Genomic DNA, 20,826 nt, shown 5'->3' with positions numbered 1-20,826 from the left:
GGCACTGATGATGATATAGATGATAATTAGAAGGAAAAATCATGGACTATTCTGCAATGATAAAGATGCATGAGCAGATAACTGAATGATAATACAACTTAAAGAGTTAAAATTTAAAAAAAGGACACATTACGCTCAGCATGTGGAATATACAAATGTACAAAGAAACATATACAACATTATCTTATCCCTGTGATAGTTTTAAACAAACGTTATTCTGTTCGTTATAGTTTTCCGTGGTTTAATTTTAGCCTAGTTGCTGAATCTTTTTTGACCTTGATTTTTCTTAAAGCTTGAACTCTGCTCTGATCCTTCACATCGGGTCACGCTTGAAGTACGAACTACTTTACTCTCAAACCACCGTATCCGTATGTGACTTGCGACTCTCGAAGTCCACACTTCTATGTTCTCAGTGATCATCTCAATATTGTCATATAAAGCCTCAGGCTGAGGGGTTTCTTCCGGGTCGACAGACTGACAGTGAAACCACTAAAGCGTACGATAGATGGTCACGTGACAACTAATTATACTCACCTTATTTAAATCTCTCGCACTCCCTGTGATTCACGCAGTAACTAACAGCGTTCAAGGCGATAGCATGTGTTTTTAATTTAAAAATCGCTTAAATCCGTTAATTTGAAAACAAAAAAAAAAGGTTATTAATGAGGAATCCAATGGAATATTGTAGTTTTCAGCTTGAATGGACAAGTGGATAATTTGTTAAAGTTTTGTTACGCATGAAGGTACAAATGGTGAAGACTATGATCAGTCAGCGAAGCTCGAGCGTGATGAAGTGTGTGGTGGTGGGAGATGGAGGGGTAGGGAAAACCAGTCTCCTTTTGAGTTACACGACGGGAGGAATAATGACGGACTATGTACCGACCTGTTTTGATACATATCACGGTGAGCCTCTTTCTCTTTCACGCATTCACTCTCTTAGCACACACACACACACACACTCAAAGTAAACGGTGAGACTCGTCTCAGCAGATTTATACAAATAGTATTCGCGTGGATATCATAATAAAAGAGTTTTAAAAAATATTATTAGATTAGTTGGGAATAAAGCAGTGCATTGTTTCTTAATATATGGACAGCATCGAATGACCTCTGGTTTGGCAAATTACGCCTTGATTTCATAATAGATCTTAACTATGGACTTGGACTTAAATCCAGATTCTAGTGATTTGACTGACTGCAGTTTAAGTCTTACCTGACTTAAAACTAAGACTTTAATACTTGTGTTGGTGAAATTGGGTTCAGACCAGACTGATTAAAATCTCGATATACCTTTAATAAGTTTAATTAAGCTATTCAGAGATAGGTTTTTAATGTCACTTTTGAAGATATTGGCTATATCATGCCTGGGATACGTGAGCTAGGTGCCTTTCTCACGCAAGAGATCTGGAAAAGGCTGGACGGGTGTGACGCTTGGATTCCGAATCAGACTTGCACCATACCGTTGCTTCTCGTCTATGCTAATTTGATTGTGCCATACACATAAATTCAGCTGCCTAGTTGTTAGGTAACAGCTGTAGCGGTGGCTGTGACCACTATGCGGAGATTAGTTTCTGCCATGTATGAAATAGCAATGATTTTTCGGTTCAGACGGGGAAATTTCTTGAACAGATTTGATAGAAAACACGTGTTTTAGATACAGGGACTCGAATCGTTGTTTACAATGTTACTATTACGACTGATAGTTAAATTGTAAACAACGATACGAGCTCCTGTGGCTGGCTATAGGCGGTAAAATTGAATTTGGAACGAACATGACATTGATGAAGACGTTATTTCAGCGTGTGAAATATATTTTGATTTAGAGCTTCTTAAAAATGCGGTTTTTGCTAATTAAAATCCTTATTAATATTCTTTACTTTTTTCTTTTGTCGGAGTTTTGGTCATGCTCACACCTGGTAATAAGCATGAAATATTTATATTTGAAAAATGAGACATATCTTTTCAAATGACATTTATCCTAGATTGATAATTTTAATTGTTTAGGTCAGCTGATATCATCGATTGAAATTTTTTGCTCATATACGTATTAAATACAGAGCACGAAAAGACTGCATGATTCACGTTTTTCTCGTTTACCACATGAACAGGTCATTAAAAAATCAACGGCTGTGAATAACAAAGCAAGCACACGACATAGCTTTTTGTTAAGATACACACATGTGCAGTTATAATAGTTTTTGTCAAGATAACACCTGTGCAATCACGTTTCGAATCGGTGAATTCTGGATGTCCCTACTTTACATTCTAGTTGATGCAACAAGATATTTAATAGAACGAGTCTATTTGTCACAGGTGTCATACATAATGCTGCACTTGCACGCAGATCCTACTTGTTTACTGCACACAAAATCACAGTAGATTAGGCTACGCTATGTTAAACTGACGTAAAATCAAAGATCGGGTTCGCGTTTAGGGAGCGACAATGTAGGTTTTTTTTTGTGGGGGGGTAATTTGAGTTCTGACTCAGTTATTATTCGTGGCATGTTCACACCCGTATTATTAGTCATTGTGAAAATTGATGAACACAGTATTGTCCCTTGATATTTGAAAAACCGCATGATCTAAAGAAAAATGAAAGAGATGGTAATTTGGTTTTATGGTCGTGTCATATAATGTGTTAGTCTCTACAGGAAATAGTTCTGTATGCTGTTACATCCTTTATTCTCCGAAGACTATATTGTGCGTGTCTTTAATTCATTTCATTAATCTTTTTTTTTTAAATTGTAAACATGGTCCCGAGTCAATAGATACATAGTTAGATTTTAGTGCTTGCGACGATAAAGACAACGACGATGACAACAGCTGGATCTAAAGCGATGGTTGTTGATTCGATTTCTGACACTAACTTGTCGACAGAAAATGCGTTAGCTATACTTTTGAGATTTGTATAATATTGGTTAGAAATATAGAGCAGATAATCTTGTACAACAATGCTCCTTGCTTATCTCCAAAAGAAATATTCTTGCTTTATATAAACAAAGAGAAAAATACAATAATCTCTCACACCAGTGAAACTAGAACACGACTATACTGAATTTACCCCTCCCCCAAACAGTAGCCTCCGCAGTAACGTGTACTTTGATCACACTTTCCACGCATCCTCTTGACAGACGTCGTCACTGAAATCAATTAAATCATGGCATTTTCGCTTGATAACACACAACAAGCATAAACAGAAAAATAAGCGAAAGTGCATGTTTTGTTCTATCAAGTAAAAACTGCAGTCACAAAAGCGATCCCTTTTTTATGCCTTCCTTTTTTTTTTCGTTGTACCAGGACTGAGGTCAGTTCGATTATTGATTGATTATTCAGAATTGTTGGCATGGTTATGCCAACGGCACGTCAAGTAACTTGCCGATGGCCATGATTGATTTCTTGAATGCATGAATTAATTTAATAAGCCGGTGAAATTTGGTCGGGTTTTTACCCAAGATACCAAATCGCCATTGTATGACTTAAGAATTATTTGTAGTAGATAAAACCTTCCCAGTGGCAAATGAAGACGATTTGTATCACAAATTCCTATCCCATCAAGCAAATAAATGAGTCGTACCCGCCCCCCGTCTTTCCCATTGGGTAAATGGCTACGATTTGTAAGCCCAAAAAATCATTCCCATTAGGTAAACTGTATATAAAAAGATTGTTTCTATGTTATACGAGTTGTATCCCAAAAGTTCTTCAGTTTGGGTAAATGAAGACGTTGTATCCAAAAGGTCTATCCCATTAGGTATATAAATATACGTTGTATCCAAAAGGTCTATCCCATTAGGTATATAAATATACGTTGTATCCAAAAGGTCTATCCCATTAGGTATATAAATATAAGTCGTAGCCGTAAAACGTCCCATCCCACTGAGCATTGAGCAAATGAATACAAGTTGTACCTTAAACATCGTCCCATATTTATGTAATGGCATGTGATCATATGTCATGTACTAGTAGATCATTACTGTATATCCAAATACTACACATTAAAAAGAGTATTTTCTTGTAATTATCGCAATGGACTCGGATTGGCAAGTGCTCTAAGGCGCTCGTCTTTATAGATTACTTACTCTTCCCGTATAGATTCGAGTATCGGCTTGGTCAACGTGGGTATGCGAGAAAGCTTGTCATTAGCTTCCCGTGGGTCGATGGCCCTTCCTTCGCGAAATATACTGACCATTATATTTGCCTATTGCGTGGTGAAAAATGGCGACAACCACGCAAAACATGGATTGTTTTCAATGCATTGATCATGCGGTGTGATGAGATCCAGCATAAAATGGTGGGTTTTGAACTTAAAACATGACATATTAATCATAACATCATGGTTGCTATTTTTGTACTTATCGTAATTATGATCATTACAGGCGATAGTCGTCATCATCACCCTCATCCCTTACATTTCTTTCACCAAAAAAGAGATGGGAAGCAAATATTTATTGCTGTCATCTTCAGTACCTACGAAGAAAGCTTTATGGGTATAAAATGTCTTGTAGCAACAAACAATTGTCAGTTTGAAGGTTTTATTACATGACACAGAATGTCAGACTGGCATTTTTTTGAATTTTTTTATCATTATATCTGTGAAGATATAATTACTGTCAATGTGACGCGAATGGAAAAGTTATTGTTGGTATCTCTTTAGTTCAGTACAGACGTTCTTGATATTGTATTTCATCTTTTTTTTATATTTCGAAAACCGTATTAACTTTCAGGGAAAAAAAATGATCGCATACCATCTTAAAATAAAGCGTGAGATAAATAAAGTAATTTGTAACGGTAAATAAATTAAAAATTATTTTTATGGATAGGCGCGTGTATTTTTCATCTATATGTTTAGCCTCCCCCACGAGTGGTGTGTTACTGACACCAGAGTAGGTACCTATTTAACCATAGCGAGGGAGTACTGTATCCCAACATCGTTAAATATCATAATATAGTCATAAACAACGAACCCTACCCAACCCTCCTCCCCAGAAAAAAACAAAAACAAGCAAGTATGTTGATAGACATGTAAAAACAACAAAGTCCGTCGACGGGGATCATTTTATGTGGAAAAGATAAACAAACATGTTGTTGAGCGGTAAATGTTTAGTCGTCTCTTTTGATATTATTTGACAGAAAGACGCAACATTCGTTAAATCAAAACGAGATGGACTTCAGATGTCATGGTCTCACTGACTTGAGTACACGCCAGCTGCTTGGCAATATAAGTAAATCTATTAATAGCAATGGATATTATATTATAGCAAACGGGGAGCGGTTAATCACTATAGAAAACAGAAGTTATTTAACATAGCCGTCACTTAGAATGCGTGGTTAAATAAAAACAAATTTTTGACATTATTTAGAAAGCAATTTTAGTGTGGATAATCTTTCTAACCACTTTCATCATAACTAGAACAGGCCACCCCTTATGAAAGTTGATCAATGAGTATGACTAAATAAGAATATTTGAGAAAGACACACAGGAAATTCTAACCACTTTCATCATAACTAGAACAGGCCACCCCTTATGAAAGTTGATCAATGAGTATGACTAAATAAGAATATTTGAGAAAGACACACAGGAAAAGAAAAAAGCCGATATATGCGAAGGTTAGGTCATAAAATATGTCTTTCTATTTGCAATAGTTTTAAAATTAGGGTAGGTAGGTATTGTTTGTAAACATTATATATAATGATTATTATACGTAATATACCCAGTGCATCAAATACTTTGCAAAACCGGCTCAATTAGATGTACAAATCGTGAATTAAAAAAAAAAGTTAGTTAAATTACCCTGGGGTGCTAGTGTCGGCACTAAACAGGGATGGTTGGCCGACCGGAAACATTTTTTGGCTTTATAAGATTTTTGTTGTTGTTGAATTTACTTTACTATTCAGATGTTTTCATACTCCGGTGCTAAAATTTCAAAGGAATGTGAACATCATCATCATCATCATTATTATTGCAGAAGCTACCAGATTTGATAGTATCAATTCCTGTGTATATTTTCTTACATGAAAACACAGAGGAATGCGAAGATTTATCGGTCCTACTTTTTAATAGCCCCATTGTGGGGTGGAAAGACGATCCGTATCAGATCATTTAAAGAATGTGACCATGGTGATAAAAAGTACAGATAAAAACAAATACGCCCGTTTGAAGGTTTTATTATCGGTCATATCCTTTCAAGAGCAACAGCTGCCTGAGTTATTTTAATCTGTGAGGTAATTATTTCTGTCAACATCAGGCAGACAGAAAACAAGTTATAAGTGTTACGTAACAAATGCAGTAATTCTACAAATGATGTGGAACTGTTTTATATAATTCTGTTGTTATCGAAAATGCTGACATTAATTATACAGACCTTATTGGAGTATTTGACATTGTTCTATTTCTCTCCAAAATATTTAACATAAGTTTTTTTAAAGAAAAGAATTCTCATTTAAATTAAGTGAAAATTTAACCTACCTACCTACCTACCTACATACATACATACATACATACATACAGATACACATTCATACATATATATGCACATACATACATATACATACATACTTATACATACATATACACATACATACATATACACATACATACATACAGGGGCGTATTAACCATTAAGCAGACTAAGCACGTGCTTAGGGCACCAGGGCCAAAGGGGGCACCACAAAGTTGAGAAAAGGGTGAAAAGAAAAAAAACGAATGAAGGTTTGTAAAACAAATTGATAAAACTAGTGCAAATTGATCATAATGTTCTGTTTCTTCATCATGGTGCACCCTAGGGTTATCTTCCCAGGTGTACATGGAAAGGAGGGGTGCACCAAGATTTGTCAGTGCTTAGGGCACCAGTGAGCCTTAATCCGCCCCTGCATACATATACACATACATACATACATACATAGCTTTTCGGCTTATGTTTTTGTATATGAATGGGGAAAAGTAAATGAAGAGTCGTTAGCTGACACTAAAACAAGTGCTACAGTCTTAAAAAGACAGAAAAAAACCATCTATAAATTTCTGTAATATATGCCGGTAGTGTTAGATGTGGAAAACAAGTCAGGATATCGGGATGGGTCTTGCATTTTGGGAAAGATATATAAAAACCTATTGTAGATCCGGCAAGTTTTTGTCACCAGCTTTAGTTACCAGAATGAAAGACGCAACGTTCATCAAATCAGTTCTGTTCATGTAGTAAACATTAGACTTTGATATTGTGTTTCATGTTATTTATTGACTTTCTTAACGTATGCTAGCTTTTTATCATCATCATCAACAACAACAATAATAATAATAATAATAATAATAATAATAATAGTGCTGTAGCAAATGGTCACAACAGAAATTTTCGTAGAAAACACGCATGCTAAGGATTGTTACGACGTGCAATTTATACATTGCTTTCAAGGGTTTGATGCTAGTAACCTGCCATCGGCTATCATAGTCGGTAAAAACATTCATTATGCGACCCTTAGATGAACTGCGTGGAGTCGTTGTTGTCACAAATTGTGATCAAAAACTAATAAATATGTTTTGTCAGCAAATGTTTTCACATTTCTGATCGCCATTATCAACGCATAGTTTGGCCAACGGTTTATGTAGAGATGTTGGATTACTACTTATATTCGTTTATCGAACAGCATCGGGACACTAGCACAAGTATCCATGTTATTTTGGAAGAATCAAATAAAATAATTTTTAGACGGGCATGCAGTTTACATAAATAAACACCAGTTAATGATGATCCTTTTGCTCATTAGTCTCGAAATATTTTTCTTAGCTACATAATACTTTGTTATTATAAAATACACATAATAGTAATATACCTATATTAGTTAGAAACTTCTCTAAAGAGTTTATACTGAGCACTGCATTTATTTATTTTTTTAAATGTAAGAACGATGGGATATGTTTTAATTCAGTATCTCATTAGTGATAAAAAGCTGAGATTATCACTTAGATAAATCCGTAATCATCCTATAGATATAATCTAAAAGATAATTTTGCTAACCTTCCATGTTATCTTTACAAAAGAAATGTTGCACCTCTAAAGGTACTTTGAGTCTATTGTAACTCCATATTTCAATATACCAGTATAATCCACGTGAGCTTGTTCTCTTGCCAGGTGTATCTTGTTTTGTTTTTTTTTGTTTGTAAAACGCATTTAACGAATACTCTTTGCAGGTATTAATGCTGTGGGCATGTCAATTCAGTGTGTATGTATTTTGTAACAGTTTTATTACTAGGCTTAAAGTGTTAAAACTAGCTGACGTAGGGACGCAGTTGATGACTTTGCGACAATCTCTCCATTTTGACCTGTTCTCCACTGCTCTTTGCGAAGGCCATGATTGTTCACTCTTTGATGTTATTTTCTCATCTCTTCTACCTGCCTTGTGTTCTCTTTCCCGTTACTGTACCATGTAGGATTGCCTTTGATAGTCCAGATGACCGTGAGACGCGACCATACCATTTTAGCTTGCGTTTCTATAGAGTGGCGAGCAGATCTTCATAATGATCCAGTTGCACTCTGGTTCATAATGATCCAATTGCACTCTGGTTCATAATGGTCCAATTGCACTCTGGATTCTAATACACATATCCCTATTAGAAATATATTCTAAGTATTAGATGTTAGGATCCTTCGATAACATCTCATCTCTAACTCTAAGGCATGGATTCTTCTCTCTAGTTCCGTTGTCAGATCCATGTCTCACATGCGTACAGGACTATGGATATGACAAGGGAGCGCATAAGTTTGATCATGGAGCCAACGTGATGCTGCTGGCCTTCCAAATCGGCTTCCGCCTAGCCAGTGCGGCTGTTGTCTGCGCGATCTTGAAAAGAACCTCAGGTTTGGAACCTAATCAGAGACGATAACACCTAGGTACTTGAAGCGTGTCACTGTGCCAAGCATATGTCCATTCCATTTACTCTTATTTCCTTTAGTATGAGACTCGGGTTGTTTATCATTAGCTTGTTTTCAGCGCTGATCCAATACCTTAGTGATGCTTTCGTGAGACAGTGGACAAAGTTTCCAGTTCTTCATATCTTGCAAAGCCATCGATATCGTCAGCGAAACACAGATTGGTAATTGTTCTGCTTCAAGCACTGACATTGCCTCATGGTCGTCCAAGGCACCGGACATGATCCTTTCCAGGTAGATGTTGAAGAGAGTGGGTGAGAGGAGCAACCTCTGTCTGACTCCGATTGTGATTTTGAACCAATCTCCTATATTGCCATTGACGAGAACTACGCTAGTCCCCTTGTCATATAGCTTTTCTATGGTGCTGATTAGTTTTGCATTCATGTTGTATATCCGCATGGTCGAAAGCCTTCTTGAAGTTAATAATAATATGATAGTGGTCCTGTTGATGCTGCAGATACTTTTCACAGAGGTTTCTTACGTTGAAGTTCGATTCTATAGTGTTGCTTCCTGCCCTGAAACCAGCCTATTCATAAGCATGTATGTTTTCTGCATCGTGTTTCAGTCGGTTGAAGATGATCTTAAGCATAACCTTGCTTTGGTGACTAATGAGGTTGATTGTGCTGTAGTTCTGTCACAGCTGCAGATTCCTTTTCTTAGGGAGAGTGATGATCAGAGACTGGGTTCATAGGGTGAGCCATTATCCAGTTTGCCAGATTTTGATGCAGACTGTTCTGAGAACATCTTTCACCGAGGTTCATCCAGCTTGAGCAAGTTCTGCTGGTATAGTATCCACCCCAGCCGACTTCTCTTCCTTTATTGCCTTTATTTCAGTCGCTACTTCTTCCCCGAGGATAGGGTGGTCAACCTCTGTTGCAGCCAGTGGGACGTTTAGTACAGCTTGGTCTCCAGAAGTCTCCTAGATGTAAAGCGCTGAACAGTATTCCGACCATCTGTTAAGAATCTCATGGTCTTCTGAGGGACTCTTACCAGCTTTATCACCTCCGGTGATCTAGTGGTTAGAGCGTCCGCCTCGGATGCGAGAGGTCGTGGGTTCGATCCCCGGCCGAGTTATACCAAAGACTTATAAAAATGGTACTAACAGATACCTCTCTTGTCGCTCAGCATTAAGAGGTTAGTGACTGGTCGGCCTCGTGTCAGGATAATGTGACTAGATGGGACATCATGCTACATTTTTATGACATCATTGGCTCCAATAAGTGTCTGTATTTTCTACATTTTTTAAACTTTCTTTAAAGTATTGTTTTGTGTCAAACGTAAAGGAGGTATATTGTGTCTATACAGCCCAGTATTGTGTTGATGTGCCATTAAACTGGGGACTTCTATACGTACGAAGTATCGTACGAACAGTTCAAAGGAAGACGTCCTCGCTCCTTTTCTTGGCCTGACTGTAACATGAGTTTGAGATGAATGTTTGATATAGGCAACTGAAATACGGAACCTTTTATGCGCCATATTAATGTGTTTGATTTAAAGTTCATTGTGTATTCCAGTAGTGGTCAGTCTTGTATTTATTGACCATCGTCATGGTCTTAACCGACATGTAGTCAGATATCAGCTTTTTCTTTGGACTAGTTTATATTGTAGTGCACGTGTTATCGGGGTGATTAAAATCAATGTCGAAGGACTGATTTGACTTTAATCAGGTTGGATCCAATCACATGCCAGTCAGGGTGTACGGCTGATACATGGACCTTTCTATCACATGTCAGCCACGGTCTACGGCCGATACATTGGCTAGTTATCGGATGCCATTCAGGGTCCACGTGGCACTTTATATAAATATTACGTACCTCCGCCCTGTCTCTTATCGGATAACGACACTGTGTCGTTAAATGATGTGCAAATCGTGCCGAATCTGCCACATGACATCATAGTTACTGTATAAATTATAAAATGTGTCATTAGTAATGTGCAGTGTTTTTTTCTTCTTCTGCTTTGGCATAGGATATTGTATACCGTATATATTCAGTTTTAAGTAACTTTTTTCAGGTTATTACAAATCCGGAAACATTTTGTGTAAGAAAATATACACACATACATGCGCGCGCGCGCACACACACACACACGCACACTTGAAAGTCAGTATTTTTTTTATTCGTGACAGTTCATTGTACTAGGTGTATAATTCACAACAGGTGATTGTTATATGTTGGGGTGAAATCACTCCAGTCTTTGTCTACGTCGACCCCGCTTTTATCTGAAGATCTGGCTTTTGATTGTAGTTTTCGTTTCGTCACGCAAATTTCTTTATGCAAATATTTTTGCACGACACAATGGATATATAAATGAAATTATCGCATGTACATCAACAAGTTTTAATACGACTAGAGGTAGTCGTTTTTACTGATGGCAGTTGCGACAGTTTTCATGAGTGAGGAAAGTTACAAGAGGGAATTGGCAACCATACCATTAAAATGCAGTCGCGTGTATGTTATTGACTGAATGCTATTTGTTTTTTTGTGTTTTTTTTTCTTCATTTTATCAGCATTGTGGTATTTACATAATTAAAGGATAATGATTGAAAATAGCTAAATTTTTCTGCGTCATCGAAACCAAATTCTCCCACTACATCGTCATCGAAACCAAATTCTCCCACTACATAGTAATGTTACCATATTAATCGACAAGTATTTGTATGATTTCTGCCATTAGGTGTGGCACTTTATATTTTTCGAATTAAAGTCACAGCCTCGATGGTCAATTAGGCAAGAGGATTACGTCAAGTTCTTAGTCACATCACGTTACAGTACACTTTCTGGGTAGGATAAAACTAGATAAATCCAATCTAGTTATGTTTCTCCCTTGCTTATTTATTGTTGTTTATTTTTCTTTAACACAAATAGCTTTTAGATGTCATCAAACTTTAGTCAATTTTCAGAAAAGTAAACTTTTTACGATTGATGAATTTTATATTTGTTATTTTCTGTTTTATTAAAGAAACCGAATGCAGCGCCAGGCAAGACACTACTACCTGTTGTTAAATGTTTAACCATAGTTTTTGTTGAAATAAAGCAAGAAAATTAAAATTGAGAGATTATTGTGCGTACGTGTTTTTTAAGGGAGAAAGAGAAATAAATGAAGCCGACGGTCTTTTAAATGTATCATTTAAATGAATCATTAATTATAACAACTCGACCCAGCACCCAACAGAATGAAAACATACAATTACAGCATCATCACACCACCGCCGCAACCACCACGGTACATCTAGCACTGATACAAAAAATAATAATTTAAAAACAACAGAAATGCTGTTATTACTGCTACTATTAACACTACGATGTCGATTATTATTGTTATTATTATTATTATTGTTGTTATTATTATTATTGTTGTTGTTGTTGTTGAAGAATAAGGAGATCTAGTGGTTGTAGTAGCGGTTACAGCGCTTTCCATGCAAAAATGACTGTTTTCATGTCTACAGTTAGAAATTCTTTAAAGTATAAAATTAATGTGACATTCCTTTGATTTAACATAATATAGCAATGACGTATACAATCGTCCAATTCCACCCCCAACCCCCGTAGGACATAAACAATTGACGATGAGATCATCACACTGTGGGCTTATCTTCTGTGGAACTGTTGTTCCTGCTGGCTTAACCTCGACACTTTCTTTCTCTTGGATTAACAATCGGTTACGTGAACTACGCCTGGGAACAAATTAATACGTGTCATTTTTGAAGTAGTAATGCGTTTCCCTATTGTTCTGAGGGAAGGGAAAATATATTACTGATGCGGTAATGAAAGATCCTCCCAGCAAATACGACGGTAACACGCACATGTTGTAACCGTATTGTGACGTTTGCTATTATTTTATTACCAAATTCTTTTTCTTATTGTAAATCTGACGGAAACAAACCAAAAATACATTTGTCTTTCTCGCCTTTGCTTACTAGTTTGTACGAGTTCATGATTCCCATTTAAAATCAAACGTTATATCTAGACTTGAACACGTACTTAATGTTTTACACGCAGTCCCTCACTTGCATTGGTATCTAAATATGTTCTGGTTTAGGCTAAAAGTAGGAATTTCTGCTTTTTGTGTTGAAAAAAAATCCATGACCTGTTTGCTGTCAGATTTAGCAAATTGAGTAACTTAAATTGTTTTTATTTCTTCAGTGGCCATGCATGTAATGGACGAGGACTACACGTTGTGCGTCATAGACACAGCCGGCCAGGTATGTCTAATGTTTTTTTTTTTTTTTAACCAGTATCATTGGAGATAAAGAAACCCAGAACAACAGGAAATAGTTAATGTTAAATTGGTACATACAGTTAAAACCTCTCTCCAGATGGAAAGCAAATTAAACATGTCGCTTTCGCAGAGACTTAAGAATCCCATCAATCTTAATTTAAGAATCCTTTCAATTTTAATTTAAGATTCCCTTCAGACTTAATTTAAGAATCCCTTCAAAGAATCGAGATGCAGATATTTATAGTTACATAATCTACATTTTAATTCGCGAGATCACACATTTTAACTTACAGGAAAGTTGATAGTTCATTAAAGTTCCGTTGAACCACTAGCGGTTGTATTTCATGTCTCGAATAAGGTGTAATTAACTGTTCTTGCATTGTAATAACACTTCCATGTTTCCATAAACCTTTTGTTTCTGTATTTTACTTTTAATTGCTTTAAAGACAGAAACGTTATAAATTAATGCAAAAATAAGCAGTTGATGTCAGTAGGACTGCTGAGTACGTTGATCTTTCTTACCCTCTGTAATCTTTAATGCAAATTAGACAATTCTGCGAAATATAGGTCAAAATAATAGTCTCACAGTTTTCATACACTACACCCCATCAAATTGAATTATTTTGGCCAAATGAAGATATTTATACTTTGGTTAGAAAACCAGACCATTCTGGACTATTTTTGCAACCCATTATGAGTACGAAGGGAATCCTGGATATGTGTATTATCCTTATTAAAGGGGATTTGAAAGAATTTTCCATAAATTTATCCTTTGTCTTTAAAATCGTATCACCATTTTTAAAAAAAATCTTTTATAGCATATTGTTATAGATTCATCTTTCTTCCCCAGGAAACGTACGATCGTTTGAGAACGTTATGTTATTATGACACAGACGTTTTTATCGTCTGCTTCTCCGTGGAGGATCCTGATTCCTATGACAATGTCCAGTCCAAATGGGTCCCAGAAATAAAGACGTTTAGACCAAATACGCCCTTTGTGCTCGTAGGGACACAAACTGACCTTAGGGGCTCAGTAGTGGATTTGACCAATGTATGTATTACTCCAGCACAAGGCAAGAAACTTGCAAAGAAACTTGGAGCAGTTGAATTTGTGGAGTGCTCCGCACTTGAGGGAATTGGGTTGGACGCGGTGTTCAGAAGAACTCTAATGGCAACTTTGGCGCCAAAGAAGAAACGTAAATTTTGGGAAAGTTTTAGAAGTGTCTTCAGGAAGAAGTCTACAGTGTGAAATTCCGTTTATGCTGGAAAATTACTTAATATATGCGTTCATTATAATTGATCTCAATAGCAGTTTTCCAGATACTGGAGTCCCCATTTATGTTCAGAACTTCAAAGGTTTACGCCATTACTGCCAAAAGCTGAGACCACTACTGTCCCAAGTGAATGCTAAGTCATTTTGATTCTCGAGCTTAAGTTACAGAATATGCTTCCTCCAAGATGATGTGTGATTTTCTTGCCGCCAGCTTGATCTTCTAATTGCTTTAAAGCAGACGGCTATACTTTTCTCTCAATTACAATCTGCAAGTGCGCGTACTTGAGGCAGTCTCAGTGTTAGAAACCCGAAATTGTTTATAAGGAAGTACACCAGGACACAATACAAACATATTTGCATTGTTTGATAGATGCAAAGAGAATAACTGCACGTTAATTTAGAGTGGACGAAAGTAGCAGACTTTCAATTTGCACATTGTTATCAGCTGTTAAGTTGACGAATTTGGTATTCCAGTTTCGTTTTCGTTTGAGGGAAGTCTTCAAAGTCCGTCTTAAAAGACACCATGTTACAGAAATTGGCCTGGTACTCAACTTGATCTTGGCTTTTAAGATCAAAATGCGGATAGGTTAAACCAGACACAAAATGTTTTAAAAAGGAAAAGGAAACCTATGCATTTGGACAAAAACTACAACAGTAACAACAGAAGGTTCTATTTGGAATGACTGCAGAATGGAAATATGGCGCAAATATGTCATTTTAGGAATGAGTACGTTTTCTTTAAAAACAACGTTAGTAAAATGACAAGATTTAAGGACCATATGAAACATGTTGAACATTCTTATTGTAGCCCATGGCTTTCGTACTTTATGATGGCAATTTTTCGACATGGCATTGCGTTCTGAACAGTTGCCCTAGGACGGGAATATGTTGTCGCCTGCTTCCGTAAGACCAGTCATCATGACATGCTTTAATTATTCATGTTTTTTACTCGCCGCAGGCAGACATCTTTTCCATCTAGTTATGCGAGGAATGTTGTTGTAGAAATGAGGTTGATGGACGTGTCACAGTAAAAGGGCATGTAATTGATTTATGTTTTAGTTGTGTTATTCAGTTAGTGTATGCATTACGCTTCATTCTGTTAAATAAGCTTTGGATGATACGTTTTTACGAAAGGTTGCAAGTACAATCTTGCGTAAACCATGTAAAATTTAACATTATGTCCAGTATTAAGTATACTTTTGTTGTAATATTCATATTTCAAGACTTGCACTTTTTGTTTTGGAGATATTACCTGAGTTTATGTGATATCTTGTTGCACTTGTTTGTCTCATCATGATTATATATATTTATAAACAAACATCTCGACCTTGAACATTTATTATTATGAAGGATATCCATTTTACGATAGATGTCATGTTTATTTCGAGGGTTTCACATATTTTTTATGTAAACTGATGTAAATTTTTATAACCGATAAATTGATACAGAAAGTTAAATACCTGTATGTCTCTCTCTCTCTCTCTCCACCTTTGAAATAGAGTGGGCATGGATAAAATAAAATGATTTGACGTAAAGCGCCATTTGTCAACGAAAATGCTTTGTAAGTGGAAACCATGAAGACGAAGATTGTCAGATGAAAACACGAAGATGAAGTCTGCATTGGTTTGTCAGTTTTATGTTTGTTTGCTTGTAACATGTTTATGGTAACTGAGAAATTGCACGAGTGACAACTAAAAGCTTTGACGAAATTTAAAAGAAACTTAGTTACTAAAAGGTACCTGTAGATGAGGTTTTCATGTTATTTTTTTCCCAAGCATTTCTTCCATTAATTGAATGATAACTCTTTTTCACCATAGTGCAAAGGTTATCTGGAGCCATTCGCCCTTATATTAGGCTTTATATTTGACCCGTATATTAGGCTGTAGATTTGACCCTTATATTAGGCTGTAGATTTGACCCGTATATTAGGCTGTAGGTATGACCCTTATATTAGGCTGTAGATTTGACCCGTATCTAGCATATATATATATATAACTTTGAAAGTGATTGAGAATATACTCAAAAATTTGGTGTTTCATACACGTGTCTGAGGGTTATTCGTGATAATTTCCGTGTTAAATACATGTGTCTCTGAGGATATTCATGATCACTTTAATGTTAAATATATGTGTCTCTGAGGTTATTTATGATAAAAAATATTGAAGTTAAATACATGTGTCTGTGAGGTTATTCATGATGACTTTGGTGTTAAATACATGTGTCTGAGGTTATTCATGATAAAAAATATTGAAGTTAAATACGTGTCTGAAGTTATTCATGATCACTTTGGTGTTAGATACTTATCTTTGAGGTTATTGATGATCACTTTGGTGCTAGATACATGTGTCTGTGAGGTTATTAATGATCTATTGGGTGTTAAATACATGTGTCTTTGAGGTTATTCGTGATCACTTTGGTGCTAGATACATGTATTTGAGGTTATTCATGATCACTTTGGTGCTAGATACATGTGTCTATTAGGTTATTCACAATCACTTTGATGTTAAATACGTGTCTGTGGCGTTATTCATAATCACTTTCGTGTTAAATACACGTGTGACGTTATTCATGATCACTTTGGTGTTTAATAACTGTTTCTGTGAGGTTATTCATGATCGATTTTGGTGTTAGATACCAGGCTGAGGCTATTCATGACAAATGGTAGTGTTAAATACATGTGTTTGTGGCGTTGTTCATGATCACTTTGGTGTTAAATACATGTGTCTGTGGCGTTATTTATGATCACTTTCGTGTTAAATATGTGTGACGTTATTCATGATCACTCTGGTGTTTAATAACTGTCTGTGAGGTTATTCATGATCACTTTGGGTGTTAGATACATGTCGATGAGGTTATTCATGATAACTTTTGTAGTTATATGCATGTCTGTGGTGTTATTTATTATCACTTTGGTGTTGAATACATGTGTTACGTTATTCATGATCACTTTGGTGTTTAATAACTGTTTCTGTGAGGTTATTCATGATCACTTTTGGTGTTAGATACACGTCTGTGAGTTTATTCATTATAACTTTTGGTGTAAAATACATGTGTCTGTGAGGTTTGTCATGATCATTTTGGTGTTAGATACATGTCTGTACGGTTATTCATGATTTTGCAAAAGTGTCAGTCTCGACTCTCTTGTTACTGTAAGTTTTCAAAGCATTAGCTACTGCTGAAATATGATTTAGAAAAATTAAAGTTTTAATAATTGAAAAACAAGTTAGTATTTCAGTAATGGGAGTAACCCTCACATAAGGTCAATCAAAATGGGCTTGTTACCGGTTCAAGTAGCACTTTGCAATTAAGGATGTCTGATTTTATGATAAATAAGGAATAGTGTACTTTTGTAACTTAAATAAAGACGTAAATAATTCACATTGAAGAAGTTTGTAAACAAGGGCATGACCCTGAAAAATTGGTGCCAAATGTTTTCATGTGCAATACTAGTATTATTAGTCGGTATAAAAGAATTATAACTTTTGTCTTTGCTGTGATAAAAGATGACTTATGTAGACAGTGTTTATATATATATATATATATATATATATATATATATATATATATATATATATATATATTGAACATCTTGTATATCAGCTAATAAAATTAACTTTGTACCTAAAACGGTGTTCCTTTTAATTATACTTGCACTCAATTACATACAAACATTTATATATACATTTATTGGTACATGCATACTTAGAGAAATATGCTTGCGTTGTTTTGTCAGTCTTGATAATAGTAATAACATTTATTTGACCATATTGAGAGCAAACTAAACTCAGTAAGAACATTTTGTTTGTTATTTTACTTTTTAATCTACACTCATAAACAAGAAAAATCAGAGATGTTTATTTTAGACGAGTTTGAGATTTACATGTAAAACGTAATTTATTCTTTTGGCTGATGTTAATAATGCATTAAAATCTTGTGTAATGAAAACTTATTTTCTTGCATTGATTTTCAAGTTAGACTTGATCCGGACATGCGTTGTAAAGCACCATTCTTTGCTCTCGCTAATCAAAGATTTTAATTTGACAAAAAGATGTTCCAAGTGCATAATTAATTAGCAATTTTCTAAAATAAATAGAAACAATTACTATTTCGAATTTTAAATTTTCTCTCTAATATCTGTTGCCGGTAGACGAGATCTTTAAGTCTTAAATTCACTTTTGATTGGTACTAGTCGATTTCTTTGGAAAATAGCCAATTAATGAAAAGTGAATTCAAGACCAAGAACACTTTCTATTGCAGGAAGAATTCCTAAATCCAAAGCTTGCATCTTTATTCACTGACATCGTCTTCATGCAGTCCGCTTAAAAAAGAGAAATTGCTCTTTTCACAATGATAATTCTAAGGAGAAGTTGTTGATTGTTTTATATATTATATCCACTGATTCATCTCATTTAAAACAGTTTGGAATGGGGTGGGGTAGGGGGTTGAAGCAGACTAGACAACACAATCGCTGGGTGGTAGACCTTTCCATTAGCAAGTTCTAATTAGGTGTGATCACAGGTTCCGATTTCTAACAAGATTCTTTGAAAAAGTAATGTCAGTAATATCTACCAAAACAATAAAGAAAACTAACATTCTACTGGACAGTGACTGTCCCTCTGTTTGTTGTTCTGGAGCGACGTGTCCGCTCTTCAGCAATTAATAAAATGAAAGCGGCATGTCCTTACTCCACCCATTCCTCAGAGTAAATAGTAATTTGTACGTATAAGCTTGTATATTAACTGTCTTGACCAGTGTACAACGCACGCCCAAGAATGGAGTTGATATCAGCTACGTTCGCAATTGCGAACTGATATATGGTAATTGATACATATTGACGACTGCTAATTGGCAAGAAATAACAATTTTGACATTAGAAAAAAAGATGGTTAGTTTAATCCCCAAATTAATAATTATTGGGCCCCCCCCCCCCCCCAACAAATCTCAGTGACGTCCAGGTGGTGTTATAAGCGGACAAAACTAACGAAAGTAGGTAGATTATTATGTTACCCCTCCCTCCCCCCAAAAATAAAGAAAATGCCATTACATAAGTTGTCTGTGTCTAGTATATATCAGATCCTCTGTTTTTACCGTATCGCAGACCACACACACACACACACTATTCGTTTTCCTCTTACTGAATTTTTCAACTATCAAGATCGCAGACATTGATTAAACAAACGAAGCAGGACCACGTCCACGTCCCACCCCCCGCCTTCAAAATATTTCTTAACAGAATAAAGGATTCAAAATTGTAACATGATATTGATGATATTGGTTTGGCATAAACGGTTAGCAGACTTTGTGAGGCTGAACTGAAGCCTCGCACATGTAACATCTTAATGGAATGCACTTTTAAGTACTGCAGTATGGCGATCTAGCGACAAGGAGAATTTATTCGACTTTCCTATTTGTTGGCAGGAAATTGAAAAAAAAAACGAAATACATTTTAATCCCCCCCCCCCCGCTATATCATACTTTCCTATTTACTTTGTTAAACAATATTCAGTCTCAAGTGACTGTCCCCACCCCGACCCCCAGACCAACAGAGGCTGACTAATGTTAATTCCCATTGAGAATAAATCCAAGACCATTTTCAACACAGGATTCCCTGTTGTCTCTAGAATGCAATACAAAATAGAGGCTAAATGTCCAATCCCCTTTGCCATAGATCACCAAACTTTACTACTCTAAAAGGGGGCCCCGACTGACCGAGTGGTCTAAAGCGCTCTCCGTTACGGATCACTGCCATCTCAAATCTGCCTGCATGGGTTCGAGTCTCGGATTCGGCTAATGGGCGTATGTGAGAAAGCTTGCCAGGAGCTTCTCGTGGGTTGGTGGTTCTTTCCGGGGTTTTCCCGGGTTCTTCCTCCACCCCTAATACTGGCCGCCATGTATAGCCTATCGTGTGCTGAAAAATGACGTTAAACCCTACAACAACAACTACTACTCTAAAACAGTAAAAGTCATTTAAACATGAAAAAGCCAAATACATTGAACCAAGAGCAAAGAACACCTCGCATTTAAGAAACAAGTACATTAATGTGGAGAAAAAAGTGAATATTAACGTTCCTAGAGAGATAGAATGAATGAATAAATGAACTTCACACACATACACGTTCTTTTGACAGCTCCGGTAACCTAGTGGCTAAAGCGTCCGCCTCGGATGCAAGAGGTCGCGGATTCGAACCCCGGCCGAGTTATACCAAAGACTTCTAAAAATGGTGCATACAGCTGGCTCGCTGTGCGCTTAGCATCAAGAGGACTGGTCGGCCTGGGGTGTCGGGATAACATGACATCACTATAAACTGCCACACTGCAGACATTGTAGCGAGAGAGTACGGAGAAAGAAGCTCATAGGACTGAAAATAATGGCTCTTTAGCTGCCTTAGAGACAAGAGTGACAGAAACAAGGGT

At 36.2% G+C, this 20,826-nt stretch overlaps 1 protein-coding gene across 2 annotated transcripts; it reads left to right on the top strand.

Annotated features, from left to right (window-relative positions):
* The first annotated feature begins 544 nt into the window (after nt 1-544).
* On the top strand, nt 545-19,007 carry LOC149808495 (uncharacterized). Of its 2 annotated transcripts, XR_016425172.1 has the most exons (4): nt 545-903; nt 13,064-13,122; nt 13,990-16,723; nt 16,851-19,007. XR_016425172.1 is itself a non-coding variant. In XM_089978095.1 (3 exons), the coding sequence occupies exons 1-3, from the start codon at nt 738-740 to the stop codon at nt 14,386-14,388; spliced, it is 624 nt and encodes a 207-aa protein (XP_089834221.1). In that variant the 5' UTR covers nt 545-737; the 3' UTR covers nt 14,389-19,007. The 2 variants fall into 2 exon arrangements, 1 of the variants encoding a protein (XP_089834221.1); XM_089978095.1 differs by having other exon boundaries at nt 13,990-19,007.
* Nucleotides 19,008-20,826: the final 1,819 nt, after the last annotated feature.

The sequence above is a fragment of the Sinohyriopsis cumingii genome, chromosome 1 (genome assembly GCF_028554795.1).
Source record: "Sinohyriopsis cumingii isolate HCF-2022 chromosome 1, ASM2855479v2, whole genome shotgun sequence".
NCBI classification, from domain to species: Eukaryota; Metazoa; Mollusca; class Bivalvia; order Unionida; family Unionidae; genus Sinohyriopsis; species Sinohyriopsis cumingii.
This window is presented reverse-complemented; position numbering and strand designations above follow the sequence as displayed.